The 24,759-nt window shown below is 46.2% G+C and overlaps 1 protein-coding gene across 6 annotated transcripts in view; it reads left to right on the top strand.

The window, feature by feature from the left end:
* The window catches only part of LOC135549873 (A-kinase anchor protein 9-like), a 123,588-nt gene extending 100,749 nt beyond the window's left edge, over positions 1–22,839 (top strand). For 5 of the 6 annotated variants that reach the window (XM_064980242.1, XM_064980241.1, XM_064980238.1 and 2 more), the window contains 29 exons: positions 2,200–2,432; positions 2,765–2,884; positions 6,212–6,379; positions 7,303–7,407; positions 7,759–7,911; positions 9,841–9,927; positions 10,377–11,411; positions 11,609–11,749; positions 11,856–11,900; positions 12,076–12,216; positions 12,434–12,478; positions 12,593–13,315; positions 13,555–13,615; positions 13,971–14,092; positions 14,225–14,425; positions 15,247–15,414; positions 15,729–15,858; positions 16,123–16,336; positions 16,550–16,700; positions 16,872–17,228; positions 17,858–18,163; positions 19,302–19,531; positions 19,680–19,785; positions 20,023–20,208; positions 20,452–20,658; positions 20,830–21,062; positions 21,201–21,295; positions 21,633–21,890; positions 22,073–22,839. In XM_064980242.1, the coding sequence (XP_064836314.1) occupies positions 2,200–2,432; positions 2,765–2,884; positions 6,212–6,379; positions 7,303–7,407; positions 7,759–7,911; positions 9,841–9,927; positions 10,377–11,411; positions 11,609–11,749; positions 11,856–11,900; positions 12,076–12,216; positions 12,434–12,478; positions 12,593–13,315; positions 13,555–13,615; positions 13,971–14,092; positions 14,225–14,425; positions 15,247–15,414; positions 15,729–15,858; positions 16,123–16,336; positions 16,550–16,700; positions 16,872–17,228; positions 17,858–18,163; positions 19,302–19,531; positions 19,680–19,785; positions 20,023–20,208; positions 20,452–20,658; positions 20,830–21,062; positions 21,201–21,295; positions 21,633–21,890; positions 22,073–22,116 (6,065 nt within the window). In that variant the 3' untranslated portion in view covers positions 22,117–22,839. The remainder of the gene's footprint in view (positions 1–2,199; positions 2,433–2,764; positions 2,885–6,211; positions 6,380–7,302; positions 7,408–7,758; positions 7,912–9,840; positions 9,928–10,376; positions 11,412–11,608; positions 11,750–11,855; positions 11,901–12,075; positions 12,217–12,433; positions 12,479–12,592; positions 13,316–13,554; positions 13,616–13,970; positions 14,093–14,224; positions 14,426–15,246; positions 15,415–15,728; positions 15,859–16,122; positions 16,337–16,549; positions 16,701–16,871; positions 17,229–17,857; positions 18,164–19,301; positions 19,532–19,679; positions 19,786–20,022; positions 20,209–20,451; positions 20,659–20,829; positions 21,063–21,200; positions 21,296–21,632; positions 21,891–22,072) is intronic. The other variant, XM_064980239.1, reaches the window with a different exon arrangement.
* The last annotated feature ends 1,920 nt before the right edge of the window (positions 22,840–24,759 follow it).

Genomic DNA, 24,759 nt, shown 5'->3' with positions numbered 1-24,759 from the left:
TGCGGTTGGAACCAAAAATCTCACATTTGGACTCATCAGACCAAAGAACAGATTTCCACCGGTCTAATGTCCATTGCTTGTGTTTCTTGGCCCAAGCAAGTCTCTTCTTATTATTGGTGTCCTTTAGTAGTGGGTTCTTTGCAACAAGTCTCCTCTGAACAGTTGATGTTGAGATGTCTGTTATTTGAACTCAGTGAAACATTTATTAGGGCTGAAATTTCTGAGGCTGGTAACTATAATGAACTTATCTTTTGCAGCAGAGGTAACTATGGGTCTTCCTTTCCTGTGGCGTTCCTCGTGTGAGCCAGTTTCATCATAGTGCTTGATGTTTCTTGCCTCAGCACAAAGTTATTGAAATGTTCCATATTGACTGACCTTCATGTCTTAAAGTAATGATATACTGTCATTTCTCATCGCTTATTTGAGCTGTTCTTTCCATAATATGGACTTGTTCTTTTACCAAATAGGGCTATCTTCTGTATACCTCCCTACCTTGTCACAACACAACTGATTGAATCAAGCGCATTAAGGAAAGAAATTCCACATATGAACTTTTAACAAGGCACGATTCCTGTCAGGAGTATTTAGTTCTCGTGTTCATTAACCAGTCTGCTTGATCAGGATTTGTAGGATATTGATATAAATGAAAACAGACAGAGGCCCAGTCTACAATAGTACAATAGTTAAATGTTTATTCATGGGAACGTTCTCCCTATCATTTCCGGTACATTGGTCTATATACCTCACATTTCATCATAAATGTCCCTCTCAGATATAAGGGCAATATAGTTCACAAGTCTTCTACTCACAAATTGTCTGCCACCTGTTAAACAATCTACTACAAGCCCAAGGTCTCTCCCCTCCCTGGGTGGGGACAGAATGTCCTGTAAGGAACACAGTATTGCCAGCCGGTCTGACGATAGCTCCATTCGTTTCTAACAAGGAACAGTTCAAATTCTTGACTAAAACTACACACATTATATTCAGTGTTACGATTATAATAAGATTCATACAGTGACAGGGTAGTATTCTCTTTAGTTATAGTTCTACGTTAAATGTATACATCATTTAGCCATTATTCATAAAAATCCCATAACAATTCCATATGTGTTATTTCATAGTGTTGATGTCTTCACTATTATTCTACAATGTAGAAAATATCAAAAATAAAGAAAACCCTTGAACGAGTAGGTGTGTCTAAACATTTGACTGGTACTGTATTTTTTTTTTTACGCGAGAATCAGCAACTCACAAAAAAGGTTTGGAGCTTGCTTGCTATGGGCTCACTCACTCAATCACTAACCCTTGCTTACGCTTTTTCTTTTGATTCCCTTTTCTATATCATGGTTTGTCATGTTAATGTCTTATGGGTCAGCGTGAACATTCTCATTTTATTTATGATTGAGCACGATTGAAGGAATCTGGTGAACTGTATTTTGAGACATTGGTACTGTAAGCATAAGTATTTCCTTATTGGCAATCCTCTTTGCTCCTAAATTAAAATCCCTTGATGTAAATGTTCAGAAGAGTTTAGCTCACCCTAACCTTACTTCACATTGTCCATGCTAACATCGTGACAATATCTGCTACCTTTGGAGTAAGATGATTGCTCAATTAGGAATTTGTCCCACCCCTTGCCTGCAACTGCATATGGGGCATGGATATTGCACCATCACAGCACTGTCTACGTCGTTGGTCTGTGGTTTGCACTCTCTTACCTTTTTATCTGTTGTACTAATACAATGGGGTTCGATCTTCTCTGGGGGGAAGCGATGTTGGTTGGTTCAATGTTGGTTAAATGATGGCAGTGGGTTACGAAAGGGATATGTTGGGAAGATACTGGGTGTGAGATTGTCTGTTATATACAGTAGCTACATGATTCTGAAATGGAGGACTGTATTAGTGACATTTTGCTGAAAGCAGCCATCTCAATATGGTAATGCTGTTAAAATGCGTAAAACACAAGTTTAGAAGTTCTGAGACAAAAACAGCTAAATATACTTAGAATTGAAACGAATCGTAAGGCAGACAGGCCTGTAACTGATTTTCGGATTATTGACAGTCCACAACAACTCCATCTCAGCATCCTGTCCTGTTCATTGCTGGAATCAAACCTGTATGTCCAAAATCATTGACTCCTCCCCTCCAAAGCCACCTTATGTGACGCCTTCCTTCCGTCCCTCCCTCCCTTCACCCCAGACCTCCTGGAGGAGACAGAGAAGCTGATGGCTGAGAAGTTAGAGGTGCAGCGGCAGGCGGAGAAGGAGAGCCTGGACCTTCTGCACCAGGTGAAAACACTGGAGGCTGAGCTAGAGGAGCAGATCAACCGGGTCATCGAGCTGGAGCATGCCCGCAAGACTGAGAGCGGCGACCTGCTGCAGCAGATCCAGGCTCTGGAGAAACAACTGGAGAAGAATCGGAGGTTCCTGGATGTAAGAAATAGAGGGGAGGGAATGGGGAGGATGGATGCATGGCTGTACGGATGGATATGGATAGAGATGGGAGAGATGGATGAATGGGGTGGATGGGGGAGGACCATAGGAAGTCTATCGTTTAAAAGAATACAGATTTACATGAATGTTATATGAATGTGCACTTTGGTTATTGGGGGTTAGGCAGTGCATAAAGTACTACACTTGATCCATCATTTATTCATCATCAATGTATTTCTGATTCAATGTATATATAATTGAATTTGATATTTAATGGGTATTTCCCATAGCAACTCTCCTTTAAATGCTTTGTCTTCATCTCTGAACCCCAGGAGCAGGCCGTTGACCGGGAACATGAGAGGGACGTCTTCCAGCAGGAGATCTTGAATCTGGAGCTGCAGCTGAAGAACAGCCAGAAGCTGCAGCCCGGCTCTGAGCAAAGAAGCAGAGAGGTAACAGTTCAGTTCCGCAATAGCCCCAGCATTGAGCCCTGTTGGACCCTACAGGCAGTTTCTCCCTCCTTTTGTTCCCTCACAATGGGAAAGGCAGTAATGTATATGCTCGTCTTGTAAAAATTGACTGTTGTTGCTCTGTACATGAGGGCTCAGTGTCAGCCAGGACAGTGGGGAGGTAGAATTGCCTGTGGTTACCCAAATATGATCCCACACTAGTCAAACTGGAACTGAAGGATAATGGACATAAACTCAGCAAAGAAATAACCCTCCCTTTTTCAGGACCCTGTCTTTCAAAGAAAATTCGTAAAAATCCTAATAACTTTACAGATCTTAATTGTAAAGGATTTGAACACTGTTTCCCATGCTTGTTCAAATAACAATAAACAATTAATGAACATGCACCTGTGGAACGGTCGTTTAGGCACTAACAGCTTACAGATGGTAGGAAATTAAGGTCACATTTATGAAAACTTAGGACACTAAAGAGGCATTTCTACTGACTCTGAAAAGCACCAAAAGAAAGATGTCGAGGGTCCCTGCTCATCTGCGTGAATGTGCCTTAGGCATTCTGCAAGGAGGAATGAGGATTGCAGATGTGGCCAGGGCAATAAATTGCAATATCTGTACTATGAGACGCCTAAGACAGCGCTACAGGGAGACAGGACGGACAGCTGATCGTCCTCGCAGTGGCAGACCACGTGTAACAACACCTGCACAAGAACAGCTGCCGAGTTACACCAGCAATGCATAATCCCTCCATCAGTGCTCAGACTGTCCGCAATAGGCTGAGAGAGGCTGGACTGAGTACTTGTAGGCCTGTTGTAAGCCAGGTCCTCACTAGACATCACTGGCAAACATTGCATATGGGCACAAACCCACCGTTGCTGGACCAGACAGAACTGGCACAAAGTTCTCTTCACTGACGAGTCGCGGTTTTGTCTCACCAGGGGTGATTGTCGGATTTGCGTTTATCGTCGAAGGAATGAGCGTTACACTGAAGCCTATACTCTGGAGCGGGATCGATTTGGAGGTGGAGGGTCCGTCATGGTCTGGGGTGGTGTGTTACAGCATCATCGGACTGAGCTTGTTGTCATTCTTGTTGTCATCTCAACGATGTGCGCTATAAGTAAGGCATCCTCCCTCATGTGGTACCCTTCCTGCAGGCTCATCCTGACATGACCCTCCAGCATGACAATGCCACCAGCCATACTGCTCGTTCGGTGAGTGTTCTGCCATGGCCAACAAAGAGCCCGGATCTCAATCCCATTGAGCACGTCTGGGACTTGTTTGTGAGGGTTAGGGCCATTCACCCCAGAAATGTCCGGTAACTTGCAGGTGCCTTGGAAGAGTGGGGTAACATCTTACAGCAAGAACTTGCAAATCTGGTGCATTCCACGTGGAGGAGATGCACTGCAGTACTTAATGCAGCTGGTGGCCACACCAGATACTGACTGTTACTTTTGACCCTCCCCTTTGTTCAGGGACACATTAATCCATTTATGTTAGTCACATGTCTGTGGAACTTGTTCAGTTTGTCTCAGTTGTTGAATCTTATGTTTATACAAATATTTACACATGGTAAGCTTGCTGAAAATAAACGCAGTTGATAGTGAGAGAACGTTTCTTTTTTTGCTGAGTTTATATGCTGGATGAGATTATGTTTTTTTGGGGTGGGGGCTGATTTGTCAATCATCGCTATGGTGATTTGTTTATTAACTGAGGGGGCTGGTGGTATTGTGTGATTTGTAATGCGTTTTGTACAACTAGTATTCTAGGTTTTTTTTATGGAACATTTTATTGAACATTGTTTTTGACAGTGGTCTTGTCCAAAACACTTAATATTTTTTTTTATCTTTCAAAAAAAGCAGTGTCCATGGAGAGGTTGTATTTACTCTCGCACCATGTTGTAGCTAGTAAATGTAATTAGATATTACATTAGGATATTTCTGCTGAGCATCATCATCTGGACCATGGAGGTCTGTCTTTGCATTATAATTGCATCTGCTATCATAACAGTCATTAACATCATCATAGCTCCACATCTCTTTGGCATGCTGTGGCAGTGGCTCTCCTTGCTGTTGCAATCAGCTGTGTTTTACATTTGTTACCATACTGTTGTTTGTGTTCAGTCTTTGACTGTATTATAGTGGCATGTGTTGTGGAAATGTGTCAATACAAGTAACTCAAAATTATCAGAATTATTTAAACATCATTATTGATACTGTAAGGGCTTCTTTTTGCTAAGCTATATGCAGTTGACAATGTCACAGCAGCCTTTCTCTGCTATCAAAATCATAGAACCATTCCTTCTCCCATCACCTTCTCCTATTAGTCACTGCTATGCTCATTAAAGGCCATTCTCTCTCCCTTTTTCCTCCTCTTCCTCTTTGCTTCTCTCCCATGGCAGGTGGATCAGCTGACCTCCCAGGTATTGCTATTAGTTGCATTGAAACAACCTCTCTCTATTAACAAAACTCCATCAGTTGCATGGTAGCAGCCTGTCATTGCAAACCACATTAAAGCCCCCCTCTTTCCCTTCCTCTGCTTTCTTTCTCCTTTTCGTCCCGTTGAATATTCCTCTGTCTACCATAGCAGGTGGATCCCAGCGATTAGTGGTGCTATCGTCATTGTAAAGGACCTTCCATTAAATATCATTAGCTGCACTCAACCTCCCTCTTCCCCCCTTTCTTCCTCTTTCACCTATTCATCTCCCTTTCCCTACCATATAGCAGGTGAGGATCATCTGAACTCATAATATTGCTCCTGTTTACATTATCCTCTCTCCCTCTTTCCCTCTAGCCCCTAGTGATGGGAAAATTGATTGTTACATATCGCAGTTTTTTTTTGGGGGGGGGCAATATTTTATCGATACTTTGACGCCAAGTATCGATTAGTAAAAAAACAAATTTTTTGCTATGTAGCGTTAGCTTATAGCGTGAGCCAACATGTTTCCAGCACTTTTATTTCCATGACTCATAAAAACTAATTTCCTAATGCTCTCTGCAGCAGTATGTTTGGAACATAAAATTGCAATAAAATCGCAGTATCGAATCGCAATACATATAAAATCATGACAATTGCAACAGCACCTAAGTATCGTGATAATATCGTACCGTGACGTTCCTGGCAATTCCCAGCCCTACTACCTCCTCTCTTTTCCCCCTCTCTTCAAAATGGCAGGTGGATCAGCTGACCTCCCAGCTACTGTGTTGTTACTACTAGCTAGCCACAGTGATACACTGAAGCTACAGACTGTACGATCCACACTGAAACCCCTCTTTCCCTCCCTCCTTTCTCCTCCTCCTCATCCCTCTCCTTTCGCAGGTGGACCAGCTGACCCAGCAGCTGAGGGAGAAGGCGGACTGGTGCAGCGAGCTGCTGCTGGCGTCCGAGCAGCTGCAGCGCGAGGTGGGCGAGCGCAACGAGGAGATTGACAAGCTGGAGGGTCGCATCCGCGAGCTGGAGCAGGCGCTGCTGGCCAGCACCGAGACGGTGAGAGAGAAAAGAGAGATGGGTGGAGAGGAAGGGGGGATGGATGAAGTGGGATAGAGACTGCAAGAACAACAAAGAGAGGAAGATGGAAAAAGAGAGGAGGGACAAGAAGAGAAAGAGCGAGTGGGAAAAAGAGGAGTGGGGAGAGGGTAAAGGGAGAGAGAGAAAAAGACAGTTCCCCCACTCCTTCCCGCCACTGCTGTTGATGATGCTGTGTTAAGACTAGCGACTGCCAAGAGTGTGTTTGTGTGTGTTGGGGGGGAGGGTTCTATTTTCCTAGTGGGGACCTAAAATCTCAGTCACCAGAACGATAGTAAAACAAGGACAAAGGCTATTTTAAGCTTAGTGGTTAGGTTTACTATTAGGGATATGATTTTCAATGGAAATACATTTTAAGTCCGCACGAGGATAGAAGAACATAACGTGTGTGTGTGTGTGTGTGTGTGTGTGTGTGTGTGTGAGAGAGAGAGAGAATGGAGTGCGTGTGCATGTTAGTGTCAGAATGAGTGTGTTCTGGTAGAGTGTGAGTGACAGCGTGAAGCTATATTTGCATATGTATGTGTGCATTGATAAAGGAGACTGAGTGTACCTGCATACCCGACATCATGGCTGAGAATGTGTGTGCCCATAGTAATGAGTATTGAAACCAATATCACTGTTGGCAGGCTGAAACAGAGCAGTGAAAGAAATGTACCCATACCTTGCTACTGCCCAGCTGATTAAGTGCATGACATCACAGATACTGTATATGATGTATGGCTGTGTGTGTGTGGCTATCCTGATATTTGTGTGTATGCTTGTATATATTCTTGCGTGTGATGTGTGTATGTTTGCTTGTGTGTGCATGCGTCGCGCATGACTGGTCGCTAAATAATAACGTATTGTGTGTGCACGTTGCTTGCTTGCATGCATGTCTGTTTCAGGTGGATGATAAGAGGCAGGATGTATCTGTTTGTGAGCTTGGGGACTCATCACTGGAGGCTCAGCTACAGACTGAAAGAGAGGCTCTGGACAGGAAAGAGAAAGAGGTAATGTATTGTTCTTATGGGGGTTTCTTTCTTTCACATGTTTGGAAGGGAATTTCTAAGTAGCCAGTCCAGCACTGTGTCAAAGCTAGCCAGCGAAAACCTTGATTGGTTATCACCTCCCCCGATGATTTGCATAAAGTAGACCATTCCTCTACTTGTTGCAACCCTTTGCCCGCCATCTTTCACTTCGCCTCAAATCACGCTCCTACAATAGCCAATGATGGACACACGACAGATCCCACTTAGATTTCATGTCCCCTGTTCATGTGTCGATGCCCTGGTCCTCAGTTAGATGGATAAGAACACACAACACTCCAGCTTGACTCCCCCCTTTCCCCTCCTCCCTTCCAGATCAGTAACCTGGAGGAGCAGCTGGAGCAGTTCCGGGAGGAGCTGGAGAACAAGAGTGATGAGGTGCAGCAGCTTAACATGCAGCTGGAGATCCAGAGGAAGGAGCTGAGCACCCAGCAGAAAGACCTGGAGACTAAGGACCACCTGCTCCAGGTAATCGGCCAACACAGCTCGGCTAGCATGTACAGTTGAAGTTGGAAGTTTACATACACCTTAGCCAAAAACAAAATGGCCACAACTTTGGAAGTATGCTTTGGGTCATTGTCCATTTGGAAGACCCATTTGCGACCAAGCTTTAACTTCCTGACCAATGTCTTGAGATGTTGCTTCAATATATCCACATACTTTTCCTACCTCATGAAGCCATCTATTTTGTGAAGTGCATCAGTCCCTCCTGCAGCAAAGCACCCCCACAACATGATGCTGCCACCCCCATGCTTCACGGTTGAGATGGTGTTCTTGGGCTTTTTTTACCTCCAAACATAACAATGGTCAATATGGCCAAATAGTTCTATTTTTGTTTCATCAGACCAGAGGACATTTCTCCAAAAGGTACGTTTTTTTGTCCCCATGTGCAGTTGAAAACCGTAGTCTGCCTTTTTTATGGCGGTTTTGGAGCAGTGGCTTCTTCCTTGCTGAGCAGCCTTTCAGTTGATGTTGATATTTTACTGTGGGATAGATACTTATGTACCTGTTTCTTCCAGCATCTTCACAAGGTCCTTTGCTGTTGTTCTGGGATTTATTTGCAATTTTTACACCAAAGTACATTAATCTCTAGGAGACAGAACGCGTCTCCTTCCTGAGCGGTATGACAGCTTCGTGGTCCCATGCTGTTTATACTTGCATACTATTGTTTGTACAGATGAACTTGATACTTCAGGCGTTTGGAAATTTCTCCCAAGAATGAACCAGATTTGTGGAGGTCTACAATTTTGTTTCTAAGATGTTGTTTTCTTCTTGGCTGATTTATTTTGATTTTCCCATAATGTCAAGCAAAGAGGCACTCAGTTTGAAGGTTGGCCTTGAAATACATCCACGGGTTCACCTCCAATTGACTCTATTGATGTCAATTAGAGTATCAGAAGCTTCTAAAGCCATGACATTATTTTCTGGAATTTTCCAAGCTGTTTGAAGGCACAGTCAATTTAGTGTATGTGAACTTCTGGCCACTGGAATTGTGATACAGTGAATTATAAATGAAGTAATCTGTCTGTAAACAATTGTTGGAAAAATAACTTGTGTCATGCACAAAGTAGATGTTCTAACCCACTTGCCAAAACTATAGTTTGTTAACAAGAAATTTGTGGAGTGGTTGAAAAACTAATTTGAATGACTCCAACCTAAGTGTATGTAAACATCCGACTTCAACTGTTGGTAGCCTTAGCCCCCCACAAGGCTAGGCAAGCATGTAGGTAGCCTTAGCCCCCCACACAGCTAGGCTAGCATGTAGGTAGGTAGCCTTAGCCCCCCACACAGCTAAGCTAGCATGTAGGTAGCCTTCGCCCCCCACACAGCTAGGTTAGCATGTAGGTAGCCTTCGCCCCCCACACAGCTAGGCTAGCATGTAGGTAGTTAGCCTTAGCCCCCCACACAGCTAAGCTAGCATGTAGGTAGCCTTCGCCCCCCACACAGCTAGGTTAGCATGTAGGTAGCCTTAGCCACCACATAACCAAGCGAGTATGTAGGCAGCCTGGGCCACTACGCTAGGATAGCATGTTGATAGCTTAGCCACAGCTAGGCTAACATTTAGATATGCCAGACAGTTAGACTAGCAGCAACCAGGTAAAACACAACAAGTAGCCACGAAAAAGGCTAACATTTACTATCGGTAATCATTAATCCAACAAGGTTGACACGTGGTTTCCATCTGCTAAACAAATCCACATTAGTCAAAGCAACAAATGTGGGACCTGTTAGGCTAATATGGTAGTAGTGATAGGTAGTATACCCACCCTAAAGATCAACAAATCCCCCATAAATGTTCCTTCCCTATTGTCTTAGTCCCAGTTTATTAAGGGTGATTTTTTTTTGTGTTGAAAGCCAGCAGATTATAATCTCCGAACATATGATACATTTTTGTAGGTGATAGAGGAGAAGGACGGGGAAATAGCCCTTCTTAATGAGCAGATGGCTAAGCTTCAACACACGGAATCAGCCCCTGATAACAAGGTAACCCCATATACATATATTTTACAGACAGAACATTTGATCTTCTGTCCACATATATGTATATCTCTGTGATAGTGGATCTGTGTGTTGTGTGATAGCCGTTTATTTTATTTTTTATTTTTGTTTTGACTTAACCTACCATTTTAAAGTTTTGTTAAGTGGGCCTCCCATGCTCTGTTGTCTTGTGATATATGGTTTTTATGTTGGTTTACTAAACATCTGAGAACACTTTTAACACCCTAGAAATGTCCAACAAATCAGAATTTGTTCCTGAAGTACCGTTGTTACCTGATTTGAGTTTCAACCATAGATAATATATCACAGAAATGTTATCAATATTAACTATCTTGCCGTGGCACAGCTGTCTCAGAGGTTTACCAGAAAGCATGAGCCAGTCTTTTTCCTCCACATCTTCGTCCTTACATTCGCTGCTTCATCCTTCCCTTCAGAAAATCAATGCGAGGGACGAACTACTGTGGGAGCTGGAGTCCCAGGTGGAGTGCATGCGGAGCGAGCAGCAGCGCCTGAAGAAGAACAGAGAGGAGGAGCTGGAGCAGCTAAACGCCGTCATCGACAAGCTCCAGGAGGAGCTAGCCAACATCGAGCGGAAGCAATCCTCAGAGACGGACGAGGAGCTCCAGGGCCAGTTGGAGAGCCAGGTCGGAGGTCCCAGCAAGGAGGAGTACGACGAAATGAAGCAAAAGATGGACCTGGCCACCCAAGAGCTGGACACCATCAAAGCCGAGCAATGCATGCTCCTGGAGAGGTACCGGTGCTTGCAGGAGAGCAGGCTAGCATTAGCCGAATCGGAAAAGGAGCAGTCGGATGACACCGCGATGGAGCTGCAAGATGCCCTCAGGGAGAAGACTGCAGAATTCTTGGTGGTGCAGGCTCAGATCCAGGCGTTGGAGCAGAGCGCCACCTCCAGGTTGGAGGAGCTGAGCCTCCGCATCCAGGAACTTGAAGCCTGTGTCAGAGAAAGGGATTCGGAACTGATCCGCTGCCGGTTCCTGGTGGAGCGTGCCCAGGAGGACGCCGACGAGCTCCAGCGCAAGGTCCAGGATCTGGAGGACAAGCTGAGGGAGAGGGTGGCGGCCGCGCTTGTCAGCCAGGCCCAACTGGGCGCCATCCAGCAACAGTTGCATCAATCGCAGGAGTCCAAGGGCCAGAAAACCAAAGAATTCGGCCAGGGACAGATGGAGGTACCGGACTTTGGGTTTGCAGGAACGTCCCGAGCAGCAGAGATCCAAGGAGCCAAACAGGGCCCCACGGGGAAGGTGGTCCTCCTGACAGAGAAGCTCCGCGAGCTGGAGATGGGACTGAGTGGCATACAGAAGGACCAGGAGCTGCAGAAGCAGCTGCTCTCCAGTTCCGAGGAGGAGGTGTCGGAGTACGAGAAGAGGCTGGTCATGCTCATGGATTTGCTCAATCAGATGAGGACGACCAAGCCTGGTGGATACCAGAGAACGTTTCTGGCCGAAGAGGTAGGACTTATCTCCCATAGGCAATAAGTTAAGTTAGCTCTAGCCTGCACTGCCTCCTATAAATTCACTTTTTAGGTGTTAGAGTTAGCCTGTAGTACTTCCCATCGATGAGTGGATTACCTGTAGCCTACACTGCCTGTAATGTTTTTCACAGTTTAATTGCTGACAAGCTGCTATCTCTTTGAACTCTGAACCAGACTCCATCTTCTGGAGAAAACGAGCCGGCTGTATCTGGGATGATACAGGAGCTACAGGAGGTCAAAGACGAGGCTTCAGCCACCAAAGCACAGCTTAGCAGTTACAGGGAGAACAGCAATAAACTCCAGCAGGAGCTCAAGGTATGTAATATCACACTCAACAACCATGTTTGATTAGTGCTCTATTCAACTTGTTGTTTGAAAGGGAGTTACATATTTTATTATATCACATATTTTCCTTTTTTAGGCAAAAGAGGTTGCAATAGCAAAGCTTCAAGAAGACCTTCAAAGGGTAAGAAACAAAGGGAGTTCCTCCGTTTACCATAGGCACAGACACAATACAATTCTACTGCCTCAGTGTTGCTAAAGTACTGCGATACTTTCTTGTTCTTGACATTCCCTTAAATTCATTGTCTTGAAATCCAAATTCTAGAAATTCTAACATCTAACAATTCTACCTTTGACAGCAGGTGTCATTGGGAGGCGGTGAGGCCAAGGTGTCTGAGCTCCATCGGCAGCTGAAAGAGGTCAAAGAGGAGGCCGCTGCCACCAAAGAGGAGCTCAGCAGCTACAGGGAACGCTGTGACAAACTACAGGAGCTGCTAAAGGTATGAACACAGTTCCAATCAACCAGTGTTCAGCAGAGCAAAGAACTATGGGAGTTGCAGTCTTCGGGTGCCAAACTCAATTGTCAATTTTATTAACTGTCCATTTTGTGTGGATAACTGTACATTTAAAAATGTTGATCAAATGGGAAGTTGTATGTTTGTAGTCTTTTCAGTGATTAACCAATCCTACCATTTAAATATTTTTTTTGTACCGAAGGAGAGAGAGATGACCATAGCACATCTCAAGGGAGAACTCCACCGGGTAAGTGTATATTGCTGCATGGAATAATATTCCAACTTTAGTCAACAATATGGAAACATATCTATTGGCATATCTTCACTTCTGTATCGATTTTGGTGTCTCCGAACTTTACAGGCCTCATCGGAAGGTGACAGTGCCACCGCGTCTAAACTTCTCCAAGAGCTCCAGGAGGTCCGAGAAGAGGCAGCTGCTACCAAAGAACACTTGAACAGCTTCAGGGAGTGCAGCGATACACTCCAGAATGAACTCCAAGTCCGTGACCTGTCCATTGCACAGCTTCAAGAGGAGCTCCAACAGCTCAGAATAGCCTTGGCGAAAACCACAGAGTCACCGTCACCACTATTCCCACTATCACCATCTCAGTCTCCCTCACCCCAGCAGCAGCAGCCGGTACCAGCCTCCAATCCGAAAAAGAAAGGAGTCAAACCGCAAGACTACCGCCATGGAGCCAAGGGAAAAATGTCTGCCACTGCCAAAGACAAACCATCGCTCTCCAGGAAGATCACTGCCGCGGAATACCAAACGTCCTCCGACAAATCGTCTGGTCTTAATGTATCTCAAAGTCTGCCTCGTACAGATGCTGGCACCCAGACAGAGACCTTTTCCTCCCAGACATCTGACCAGCCCAGGTCTGTGTCAGAGGAAGAGGTGGAGGAGATGATCGGGGAGTACCAGGAGAAGATAGTACAGATGCAGGAGCTGCACGCGGCGGAGATCCTGGACATGGAGGCCCGGCACATCGCAGAGAGCGAGGCCCTGAAGAAGGACGCTCAGATGCTGGAAGAGGAGTGTAGGGCTCTCAAGACCGTCATCGAGAAGCTGCACCGCTCTCATGAGGTGAGTTCGTTGGGTGACATCTCAGCAGACCTGAGTTGTGTTCATTAGGCACAAAACAGAAGTGAGTAACAGAACAAAAGTTTTCGTTTTCTGTTGCAGAACCCGGTTTCGGTCTGTTTTCTTTCATTTGGTGCTTAATAAACATGACCGAGATGATGAGCTTGACATTTTTATGGGGGAGTGGGGAGGTAAAGGAACTCAAACTCTTCTGTGTTCTGACCTGGTTTCATGCCCTCCAGGCCCCCTCATCGAGACCAGAGCGTCCCGCAGGATCGCAATTTAAAGACGGCTACACCAGTGGTAAGTTGTTGTAGTGTCACACATTGCACCTCCATGCCAAATGTGAGCCTCTGTATTCAATGCTATGCCAAGTGTCTCTCAAGAGGTTGCATGCTTTCTCTAGTAATCGCAATACCTTAGGCGATATAACACCTTCACAATCAATGCATAAATACGTATACAATACATTATCAACAAACACAGCATTTTACGAGTCATGGTGTGTGTCTTTTGAGTTGATGCATATGTTTGCTAGTGTTTGACGAAGGATGCTTTTCATGATTTGAGAAAATGTCATTTTTCATGCCTATTCAAAGAAAGAGTTTTTTTGCTTCCATTGGTATGCAATGTTAACCTTGTGTGTACCCTATTGCAGACAGCAGTTCTGAATGGAGTCAGCGGACAGGTTATGACCTGCCTAATCTGCAGCAGGAGTTCAGGACCACGCCAGAGGGAGCCAGGATAGAGACAGACGAAGCCCTGCCTGACAGAATTAAGGTACAAGAACTGCATTTGGAAATGTGAAGTTAAGCATGTCTTTGTATGCCAATCTGTGTATTGGTGTAGATGTCTAGTTTGCACATGGTTTAATGTTTATGAGATGTGTATCTGTACATGTGTCCCCTCCAGAACCTGCTCCGCGAGGTGCACCAGGAGGGTATGCAGGTGCTATCCCTGTCGGAGCTGCCAATCCCAGAGGGCGAGGCTGACCCAGCCAGCCTGATCCACCATGCTCAGGGCTGGCCCAAAGAGAGAGGGGCCTTGCTGGCCACTGTGGAGTCACTCAAGGCCCTCATTGCCCAGATGCAGACACACAGCAGGGAAACACAGGTACAGTACTGGTAGCATCTGTACTGTGTAGCGTGGATACTTTGTACTAGTCGCCTCACTTAAATACCGTAGGGGTTTTGTTGGTCTCAGTTTAACCCCCAAGGTTGATGTCTGTGTCCCTGTTAAAATCGAATTAGAATAATAAATCCCCCCCGAAAACATCAGTTTAAGTTAGAGATATTTGTCACACTTCTGCATCTGCATGAAAGGTGACAAAGCTAGAGCGGTGTTTGTCAGACCATGAGACATTATGCTCTACGACCCCCACAAGCGTCTTGGGACTCGTCTGAAGTTGGTACAGCTGATCTACCAACTTCTGTCTATAGCGTCCGAAGAGTTTGGGCTCTAGATTAACACACAGGCCTCACAAGACCCGTCTGAAAGTCCCAGTCAAAAAATAAATGTGGAAATATATATGGAGACACTTTAGTGACAAAAATAAGAGGTTAAATACATGTAATAAATAAACATTTATGTATATATAACAAATGTTTCCTGATCTTTATATCTTTGAGATCTAGGATAGACCCTTTGGAAGTTTAGTGAATCTGTTATTCAATGCATTTGTCTGGGCTAATAGCAGTAAGGCCAAATAAATATTTTCATAAAATACTTTTTTTGGTACTTCAAGGGGTCTTAAAATTCAAAATAAAATAGCAAAATTATCCTTGGTATGAACCCCCCTCCCCTGGCTTAGACAGGGCTAAGACTTTGTTGGGTTCAGTGAAACACAGCTTTTAAGGCTTAATTAAGCCTTCAGAAACCCTTTCCCCCCCTCATTGTCTGTAAATATGCATGTCTATGTGCTTGTGTATGTTCAGACTCCAGGTAGTGCGGACTGGCGTGGAGAGCTGCTGGGGGCAGTGCAGCAGGTGTTTGTGAGGGAGCGGAGTGTGCTGAAGAGCACCCTCTATGCCCGTCTGGACCAGCTGGACACTAGCGACGCTGTCATCCACCTCAACCATCTGGAGCACAGGCTAGCTGAGCAGGTTACTGAAAAACTATGTACACTTTAGCTTAACTTCTGGCTAACCTTAGCATTAGCCTCAACTAGCTGGAGCACATGCTTGCTGAGCATGTAGCTAACAAACACTTAACACTCAGGCAGGTAATGTCTAAGGCTAACCTATCTTGGTATTAGTCTATTAGCTAGCTGGAGTGTGGGATATAGCCAACAGTTAATTAAGAAATATAAAGTAGTTTTAGTCTAGGGTCTATTTCTCCACTTCGTAGGAAAACTTGGTGGTTATATGCATTGTTTTTAAGTTCCAAGGCTAAACTGTGTCTGTGTGTAAATCTACAGGATGCCCATCACAGGGATGCCATGGGGATGCTGCAGGCTGCAGACAGAAGCAGTTTGCTGACAGAGGTCCGGCAGCTCCGGGTCCAGCTACAACAAATCCAAGCCCAGGAGCCTGGCAGATCCAATCAAGGTCTGTAGTCTGGCCCTCCAATTGCTTCTCGTGCTGTGTGGGTGGGTGGTAAGGACACATAGGGATGATGGATGAACGCATTGGGGCTGGATGGATGGATAAATTCATTGATTTTTTGATTGAGTAATATCTATAGTAAATTGTCTTAGATGAGGTCACAGCTATTCAACTTAATGCAACCAATTTAATGAATCTAAAAAGGAGAAATGGCAGCTGATTCTAATGTCTTGCATGTTGTTTTGTCTGGCTGCTTGTCCCACTCAGGTGTTCAGCCCAGTGTGTCACCTGGTATTGAGCAGCAGAGGGAGAGAGGAGCCCCTCAGGCTGGTTTGTGTGGCGTTCAGGAGCCCCCCACACTGCAGCAGGCTGACAGGGCTCTGCTGGAGGAGCTGAAGGGAGAGCTGTCCCAGACCAAACTTGAGCTGGAGACCACGCTCCAGGCCCAGCAAAAACACCTGAAGGAGCTGGACACAGTCAGGTAAGGTTTTAATGCACGCTCACACAAACACACACCATCAGTGTCTTAGTTTGATACATAAAAGAGCAGAACATTCTCAGGTAAGACTATTTAGAGATGTACAGAAACAAACATCGACTTACACTCACCTTCCCAACATTGGTATTGCATACACATCTAGTTTACCTTCCTAGTTGCTGTTGGATGGATCCAGACCGGTGTCTTTTTTTCTAGAACGGAGGTGTCACAGAAGGCTGCTGAGGTGGACACCCTGGCGGAGAGACTGGCAGACGAACAGAAGAAGGCCAGAGAGATGCAGTGGGCCTTCGAGAAGGAGAAGTGTAAATCTGACAAGAAAGAGGAGCTGGAGAGCGAGGAGCTGGAGGTAAGACAGTTTTTAGGGGAGGTGGTAGACAGGTGTCCCAGTGTAATTTCACACGTCTTCACTTTAGTGTGTTTGACTTAAATGCAGTGTTTTACTGATGTGTTCACCTTCGTCACTGGAGTAGGTCTACTCGTGTTTTTCACACTTTATATTTACACCCCTTCCCTCCAGGATCTAAAACTGGCCCTGGAGGAGCAGCAGAGTCACGTAGCCCAGCTGACCTCAGCCCTAGACCAGGAGCGCCAGTCCACCTCCCAGCTTTCCGTCCAGGCCGAACAGGAGCGCTCCATACTGCAGACCCAGGCCTCGCAGCTCCACATCCAACTAGAGTCAGAGCGAGCCCGGGCCCAGGAGCTGAGTAGCGCCCTGGGGAGAGAGAAGGAGCTCCGCCAGCACTGCTCCTCCTGGAGTGAAAGCCCAGAGAAGAAGGGGGCTGAGAGTGGGGAGGATGAAGTGGTGGGAGGGGCGACGTCATCCGAAGCTCTTCTGGAGGGACTGCAGAGGGAGATGGACAAGAAGCATGCTCAGGTGGGCTGTTTGTTTGTTTGTAGCTGAAGCAGATGCACGCACGCACACACACACACACAAGTACATTCACACTAGTTTACTTACAATATGTCTTATGATGCAATGAAGGGGGCTGTACTTTTACCGGTTGGTTCTTCACCGTGTCTTTCTCACTCAAACACCCACAGCCACACACGGCCCCCAAGCACCGCCCCCTTCCATTACAACTGTTGTATTTTCAAATCCAAACAACGAAGTCTCAACCCCCCAGGATTTTTCTTCTGGATGAGAGAACCAATCAAGTCTGCACAATTTCTGAGCATTAACAAACGGCCTCCTGTCCAGACCAGTGAGTCACAGCTCTTTCACGCTGTGTGGTCGCGTCAGCCAGGCTGCTATCAATTCCCTGCACACAGGAGATTCACAGAAAGTGCTAGCGAAAATATTGGGTTGGCATTATGACCAGTTATGTCATGTGATTCTGCACCCCTACTAAATTGTGCCACCCTATTGGCTTATCAGGTGGTGCATCTGCTTTCTTCAAATTGTCATGACAACATTACATAGGCATTACTATTATAGTAACAATAGTTACCTCCACTTCTGCATTCCCACAAAATCCTGTGACCTCCTATTTATTCCCTCTTCAGGTGGTTAGTCTGCTGGACGAGGTGGAGGCCCAGAAGCTGGAGGCTGTGGGACGGGAACAGGAGCTGACCTCGGCAGCTCAGAGGTCATGCCAGGACCAGGAGGCTCTTCGTGAGGCAAGGGGACAGCTGGAAAGCCTGGGGGAGCAGGCGCGGGACGCCATGGCGCAGCTGGTGAGAGAGGTGCAGCAGGGGAAGCGACTGGAGCAAGAGAAGGAGATGCTGCAGGAGAAAGTGGTCCGGCTGGGAGAGATGAGAGGAGGGGAGACGGTTGGGAGCGGGACGCAGCAGCAGTCTGTTAACCAAAACGTGGGTCACATTCTTATATCCTACATTCATACACTTTGAATGAACCAAATACAGCGCTTTTGAATCAGATGGTACAATTGAAATGCATTTTATAGAAAAATCCAATCGGAATATTGTATTGTTTTCTTAGCTATTGGTACTACAATATATTGCGATTATTAAGCTCTTGTTGTTAGAACCCGGCTATGTATGATAAAATAATCACACTATACAGGAGTATGTGGACATCCCCTCAAATTAGTTGATTCAGCTACTTCAGCCACACCCATTGCTGACAGGTGTATAAAATCGAGCACGCACCATGCAATCCATATACAATCATTGGCAGTAGAATGACCTTATTGAAAAGCTCAGTAACTTTCAATGTGACACCATCATAGGATGCCACTTTTCCAACAATTCAGTTCGGAATATTTGCCCTGCTAGAGCTGCCCCGGTCAATTGTAAGTGCTGTTATTGTGAAGTGGAAACATCTAGGAGCAACAACACGAAGTGGTCAGCCACACAAGCTCACAGGAAGGGACCGCCGAATGATGAAGCATGTAAAAATCATCTGTCCTCGGTTGCAACAATCACTACTGAGTTCCAAACTGCCTCTGGAAGCAATGTCAGCACAACAACTGTTCGTTGGGAGCTTTATGAAATGGTTTTCCATGGCTGAGCAGCCACACAAGCCTAAGATCACCATTCGCAATGCCAAGTGTCGGCTGGAGTGGTGTAAAGCTCGCTGCCATTGGACTCTGGAGCAGTGGAAACACGTTCTCTGGAGTAATGAATCACACTTCACCATCTGACTAATCTGGGTTTGGCGGATGCCAGCAGAAGGCTACCTGCCCGAATGCATAGTGCCAACTGTAAAGTTTGGTGAAGTCGGAATAATGGTCAAGGGCTGCAAAGGTGGGACCAACTACATATTAATGCCCGTGATTTTGGAATGAGATGTTCGACGAGCAGGTGTCCACATACCTTTGGCCATGTAGTGTAATAATGTTAAAGTGGAGCTGTTTTATGCTCAGCAACTGTATTATAATCCACAATTATGGCCATTTGAGAGTCTGTTGGTCATAAGTTATTTAAACTCTACTATGCTATGTGTTTTCTGAGCTGAAACTTTTCTGTACCGTGTCTGTGCCAGCAGCAGGCTGTGTGGCGAGGCATTCCCACTGACCGGACCAGAGACTGGGTGTTCCAGCAGAAGCCTGGCAACATGCTTACTATCGAATCCAGCGCACCTTCCCTCCTTGAGGTCACTGGGACAGGGGTCAACCTCGCCCCCCACCATAACCCAAAACACTCAGACAAGGTCTTCGGCAAACTGCAGCTCATCGCAGCCAAGATCCAAACCATGGTCAGCAAGGGCTCTGGCAGGTATCTCACAATTACTTAACAACTTTGTCTCAACACATTTGTACATGTTATATACATCCGTTCAACTTCTCATTGAAGTGAACTAATCAATATGTGCAGGTGTAGATTGATGTTGTGTGGATTAATCCATATATGTGTGTATGTACAGGCTGACTTCGGAGGTGGACAATGAAGGGCTGTCGTGGCTGCAGACCAATATTGATGAGGTCATCACTATGCTGCAGCAGTCTCCAGCACTCCCCTTGGTCCCTGAGGTGAGATGGCACTTCAGACTACTTTGATTAGATTGTTGTTTATTGTCCTACAAAAATATCTTAGCACAGCTCACACATTATATACATAAACCACATAGAAAACCCAACAGGAAACAAACCTTGGTCTTAGTCATACTTAAATAGTATCCTCCTGCCCAGCACCTGCACATATAGGAGTAAGCTATTCCATTTCAGTGGCTACTGAGTACTGACATTTCTTCTCTGCTGTGTCTACAGAGCACCGACCTGCTGGCGGGAGGCAAGTCCAGCTCCCTGACAGAGCGGCTGCTGAGGCAGAATGCTGAGCTCACTGGCTTCGTCAGCCGTCTGACAGAGGAGAAGAACGATCTGCGCAACCAGGTCCTCCGCCTGGAAGATGAGCTTCGACGCTACCGCCAGGCTGGTCTGGGATCAGGGGACAGCGTGAGTTACAATACTAGATCTAATGCAATTCAGGGCTGGTGACGGGTCTGGGATCAGTACGATAATAGTCTAATACTATACAGGTCCAGTGGCAGGGTGGGAATCTAGAGATGGGACAGAGAGAGTACAATAGTGGATTGCAGAAGTACCTAGAAATGGCAGAGAAGTAAAAATGTGTGGAGACATTGCGTTAATTTGCACCACCCCAACATCACTCCTCTCGACCTCTATCCCTCCCTCCAGTCCAGCAGGAAAGGCGGCGTGGACAAGCAGCATGAGGCGGCCAGCCTTCTGTTCTCATCGGAGCGCGAGTCCTGGACCAGGGAGAGGAGCCGGCTGGAGAAGGGCCTGCGTCTAGCCCAGGCCGAGGTGACCCGAATGAGGGGAGAGATCAGGACAGAGTCCCTCAGAGACATGACCGGACCGGACACAGACAACGCCACACTGAAGGTGAGCTTAAAGCTGCCCTGCATCTCTCCATAACACTCACCTCTTTACAAATTGACCACTTTTCCACTCTTTGTCAGAGTTGAATAGAAAATATATTGTTGCACATCTATAAAACCCACTTAACTTACACTTACAACACTCCTCTCTCTCTCTTCTGTTCCCCTTCTCTAGAGGATGTATGGCAAGTACCTGCGCTCCGAGAGTTTCCGCAAGGCCCTCATCTACCAGAAGAAGTACCTGCTGCTGCTGCTCGGCGGCTTCCAGGAGTGTGAGGAAGCCACGCTGTCACTTATTGCTCGCATGGGCGGCCGGCCCTCCCACTGCAGCCTGGAGTCCCCGACGCAGCACCGCCGAGGGCTGACGCGCTTCCGCTCGGCTGTCCGCGTCTCCATCGCCCTCTCCAGGTAAAAAATGGGAACTGAAGTGGTAGGATGGTGTTGCAACTGTTAGGAAGAGGCTATGGTATAGCTAATACTTATGATATATGTACTCTAATGGTCCTCTATCCCATCTTTTTGAATCAAACTGTTCTGTTCTTTCAGAATGCGTTTCCTGGTCAAGAGATGGCATAAAGCTACGGGGATGAGGTCCATAATATCTGGCAATGTGAACAGAAACGGTCTGGGACAGTCACCAGGTATGGAAATCACATTCCCTCACACTAACCCCAACACAAAGGAAATGAACTGGGAATGAATGAACTGGTTATTGCGTTTAAATGGTAAAGAACCAAGCTCGGCTGACCTAGGCTTACACACTTGTAATCAATTAAGTGCTGATTGGTCAGGTGGTCCACATGGCTAGCTAATCTAAATAAATAACCTGAATATTCTAAAGTGCCAGGTTCAAACAAAAGCAGAAAATTAATAATTACCTTTTCATTGGTATTCAAAGTTGTCCTGCTGACTCATTAATCCGGTTTTGTGAGAGAAAAACCACACAGAGGACTGACAACTGTTTCTCTTCCTCTTCAGGTATCGAGATGAGGACAGACTCACCCTACCTGCATCCAGGGAGTGTGGAGGTGTACGGGGAAATCAGAGGGGCCAGCAGGGGGCGCACTGGACGGGATTCCCCCAGTTCTGCCCTTTCCTCTGCACAACACAGGTTCCACATGGCTGGAGACCCTCTGACCTGCTCTCACCTCCAGAACTACGACCCTGACCGAGCGCTCACCGACTACATCTCCAGACTGGAGGCCCTGCAGAGGAGACTGGGGAGCGTGCAATCAGGTAACACACACGCACTTCCAACCATACTACCTCATACGATCTAAAGTTAAATAATGTAATGCCATAAGCAGAAATTGCCCTCTCATTCAATCACTCCACAAAATATGTCCAGATGATGCTTCCAATGTTCTTGTCAAGAGTTAAGTTTTGGGATCTAAACAACTTCATTTTTCACTTCCTAGGTTCTTCTTCATATGCTCAATTGCACTTTGGAATAAGAAGATAGAAGTCTATAATTTACATTGAAACTGTCTTGAAGAAACTGTTGCCTTTTCTTGTGCTGAGCTTTGGTATTTTGTATCATTCTGCTGTGTACAGTATATATCTAAATATATTATGTGGGGACCAAAAACAATTTTTTGTGTGTGGACATCTTATAATCAGGCTTTTTGTTGCGAGCACTTGAAACAGCTTCTATGTTTGTAAACTTTGGTCTGCCTCTTTGTTGTGGATAAACACAATCACGTTAAATGTATATTTGTGGAATGCTAATTTAAACAAAAAACATTGATTAACTTAATTTATACGGTGTGGGTGGAAGAATATGTAGTGCAGGCTTTGCCGGAAAACTCCGGTCCTGGAGACGTACCGAATGGGTGGGCAGGTCTTTGCTCCAGCCCAGCTCTAACACACTTGATTAAAGTAACCGTGGTTTCTTAAATGGAAGACCCATGATTGGTTGATTTATTGGAAATTGCTGTTAGTGCCGGGCTGGCACGCCCAGTAGCTCTCCAAGACGGGAATTAGGAGAACTCTTCGACGTGGAGAATGTTTTACTTTACTGTTGAGGAGGCTGCTACAGGAGCTATATACACTACACTGTTTTATTAGAATGGTTTATTGGACAGACTACAATTTGTAGAAGACATATTTTTGTAAAGGTAGGAACTTTGAATTTTCTGGGTATTTTGTTAGAAATGTAATTAAAGATGCATTTTAACACTTGAAATGTGTGGTCGCACTGTTTTTTCAATTCAGCATCACTGACACACAATCAGATTTTACTAGTACACATGTAATTAGTTCTAACTGTTGTAAAACAAAATAAAACTTTAGCTAAAATGTGAATCTGGTATGGGGGAAATGTACGGTCAAAGCAATTATGGTGTGAAGACAAATTGGACATGAGATTTCGACTCCTGGAATTCACATGGCATCATCTCAGATATAATTTTTATTTAAAAGGTGCAAATGCTCACATTTACATTTACATTTAAGTCATTTAGCAGACGCTCTTATCCAGAGCGACTTACAAATTGGTGAATTCACCTTCTGACATCCAGTGGAACAGCCACTTTACAACAGTGCATCCAAGTCATTAAGGGGGGGGGGGGGTGAGAAGGATTACTTATCCTATCCTAGGTATTCCTTGAAGAGGTGGGGTTTCAGGTGTCTCCGGAAGGTGGTGATTGACTCCGCCGTCCTGGCGTCGTGAGGGAGTTTGTTCCACCATTGGGGGGCCAGAGCAGCGAACAGTTTTGACTGGGCTGAGCGGGAACTGTACTTCCTCAATGGTAGGGAGGCGAGCAGGCCAGAGGTGGATGAACGCAGTGCCCTTGCTTGGGTGTAGGGCCTGATCAGAGCCTGGAGGTACTGCGGTGCCGTTCCCCTCACAGCTCCGTAGGCAAGCACCATGGTCTTGTAGCGGATGCGAGCTTCAACTGGAAGCCAGTGGAGAGAGCGGAGGAGCGGGGTGACGTGAGAGAACTTGGGAAGGTTGAACACCAGACGGGCTGCGGCGTTCTGGATGAGTTGTAGGGGTTTAATGGCACAGGCAGGGAGCCCAGCCAACAGCGAGTTGCAGTAATCCAGACGGGAGATGACAAGTGCCTGGATTAGGACCTGCGCCGCTTCCTGTGTGAGGCAGGGTCGTACTCTGCGGATGTTGTAGAGCATGAACCTACAGGAACGGGCCACCGCCATGATGTTGGTTGAGAACGACAGGGTGTTGTCCAGGATCACGCCAAGGTTCTTAGCGCTCTGGGAGGAGGACACAATGGAGTTGTCAACCGTGATGGCGAGGTCATGGAACGGGCAGTCCTTCCCCGGGAGGAAGAGCAGCTCCGTCTTGCCGAGGTTCAGCTTGAGGTGGTGATCCGTCATCCACACTGATATGTCTGCCAGACATGCAGAGATGCGATTCGCCACCTGGTCATCAGAAGGGGGAAAGGAGAAGATTAATTGTGTGTCGTCTGCATAGCAATGATAGGAGAGACCATGTGAGGTTATGACAGAGCCAAGTGACTTGGTGTATAGCGAGAATAGGAGAGGGCCTAGAACAGAGCCCTGGGGGACACCAGTGGTGAGAGCGCGTGGCGAGGAGACAGATTCTCGCCACGCCACCTGGTAGGAGCGACCTGTCAGGTAGGACGCAATCAAGCGTGGGCCGCGCCGGAGATGCCCAACTCGGAGAGGGTGGAGAGGAGGATCTGATGGTTCACAGTATCGAAGGCAGCCGATAGGTCTAGAAGGATGAGAGCAGAGGAGAGAGAGTTAGCTTTAGCAGTGCGGAGCGCCTCCGTGATGCAGAGAAGAGCAGTCTCAGTTGAATGACTAGTCTTGAAACCTGACTGATTTGGATCAAGAAGGTCATTCTGAGAGAGATAGAGGGAGAGCTGGCCAAGGACGGCACGTTCAAGAGTTTTGGAGAGAAAAGAAAGAAGGGATACTGGTCTGTAGTTGTTGACATCGGAGGGATCGAGTGTAGGTTTCTTCAGAAGGGGTGCAACTCTCGCTCTCTTGAAGACGGAAGGGACGTAGCCGGCGGTCAGGGATGAGTTGATGAGCGAGGTGAGGTAAGGGAGAAGGTCCCCGGAAATGGTCTGGAGGAGAGAGGAGGGGATAGGGTCGAGCGGGCAGGTTGTTGGGC

The sequence above is a fragment of the Oncorhynchus masou genome, chromosome 12 (assembly GCF_036934945.1).
Source record: "Oncorhynchus masou masou isolate Uvic2021 chromosome 12, UVic_Omas_1.1, whole genome shotgun sequence".
Lineage (NCBI taxonomy): Eukaryota > Metazoa > Chordata > Actinopteri > Salmoniformes > Salmonidae > Oncorhynchus > Oncorhynchus masou.
The sequence above is the reverse complement of the archived record's forward strand: the minus strand, read 5'-3'. Positions and strand labels throughout refer to the sequence as shown.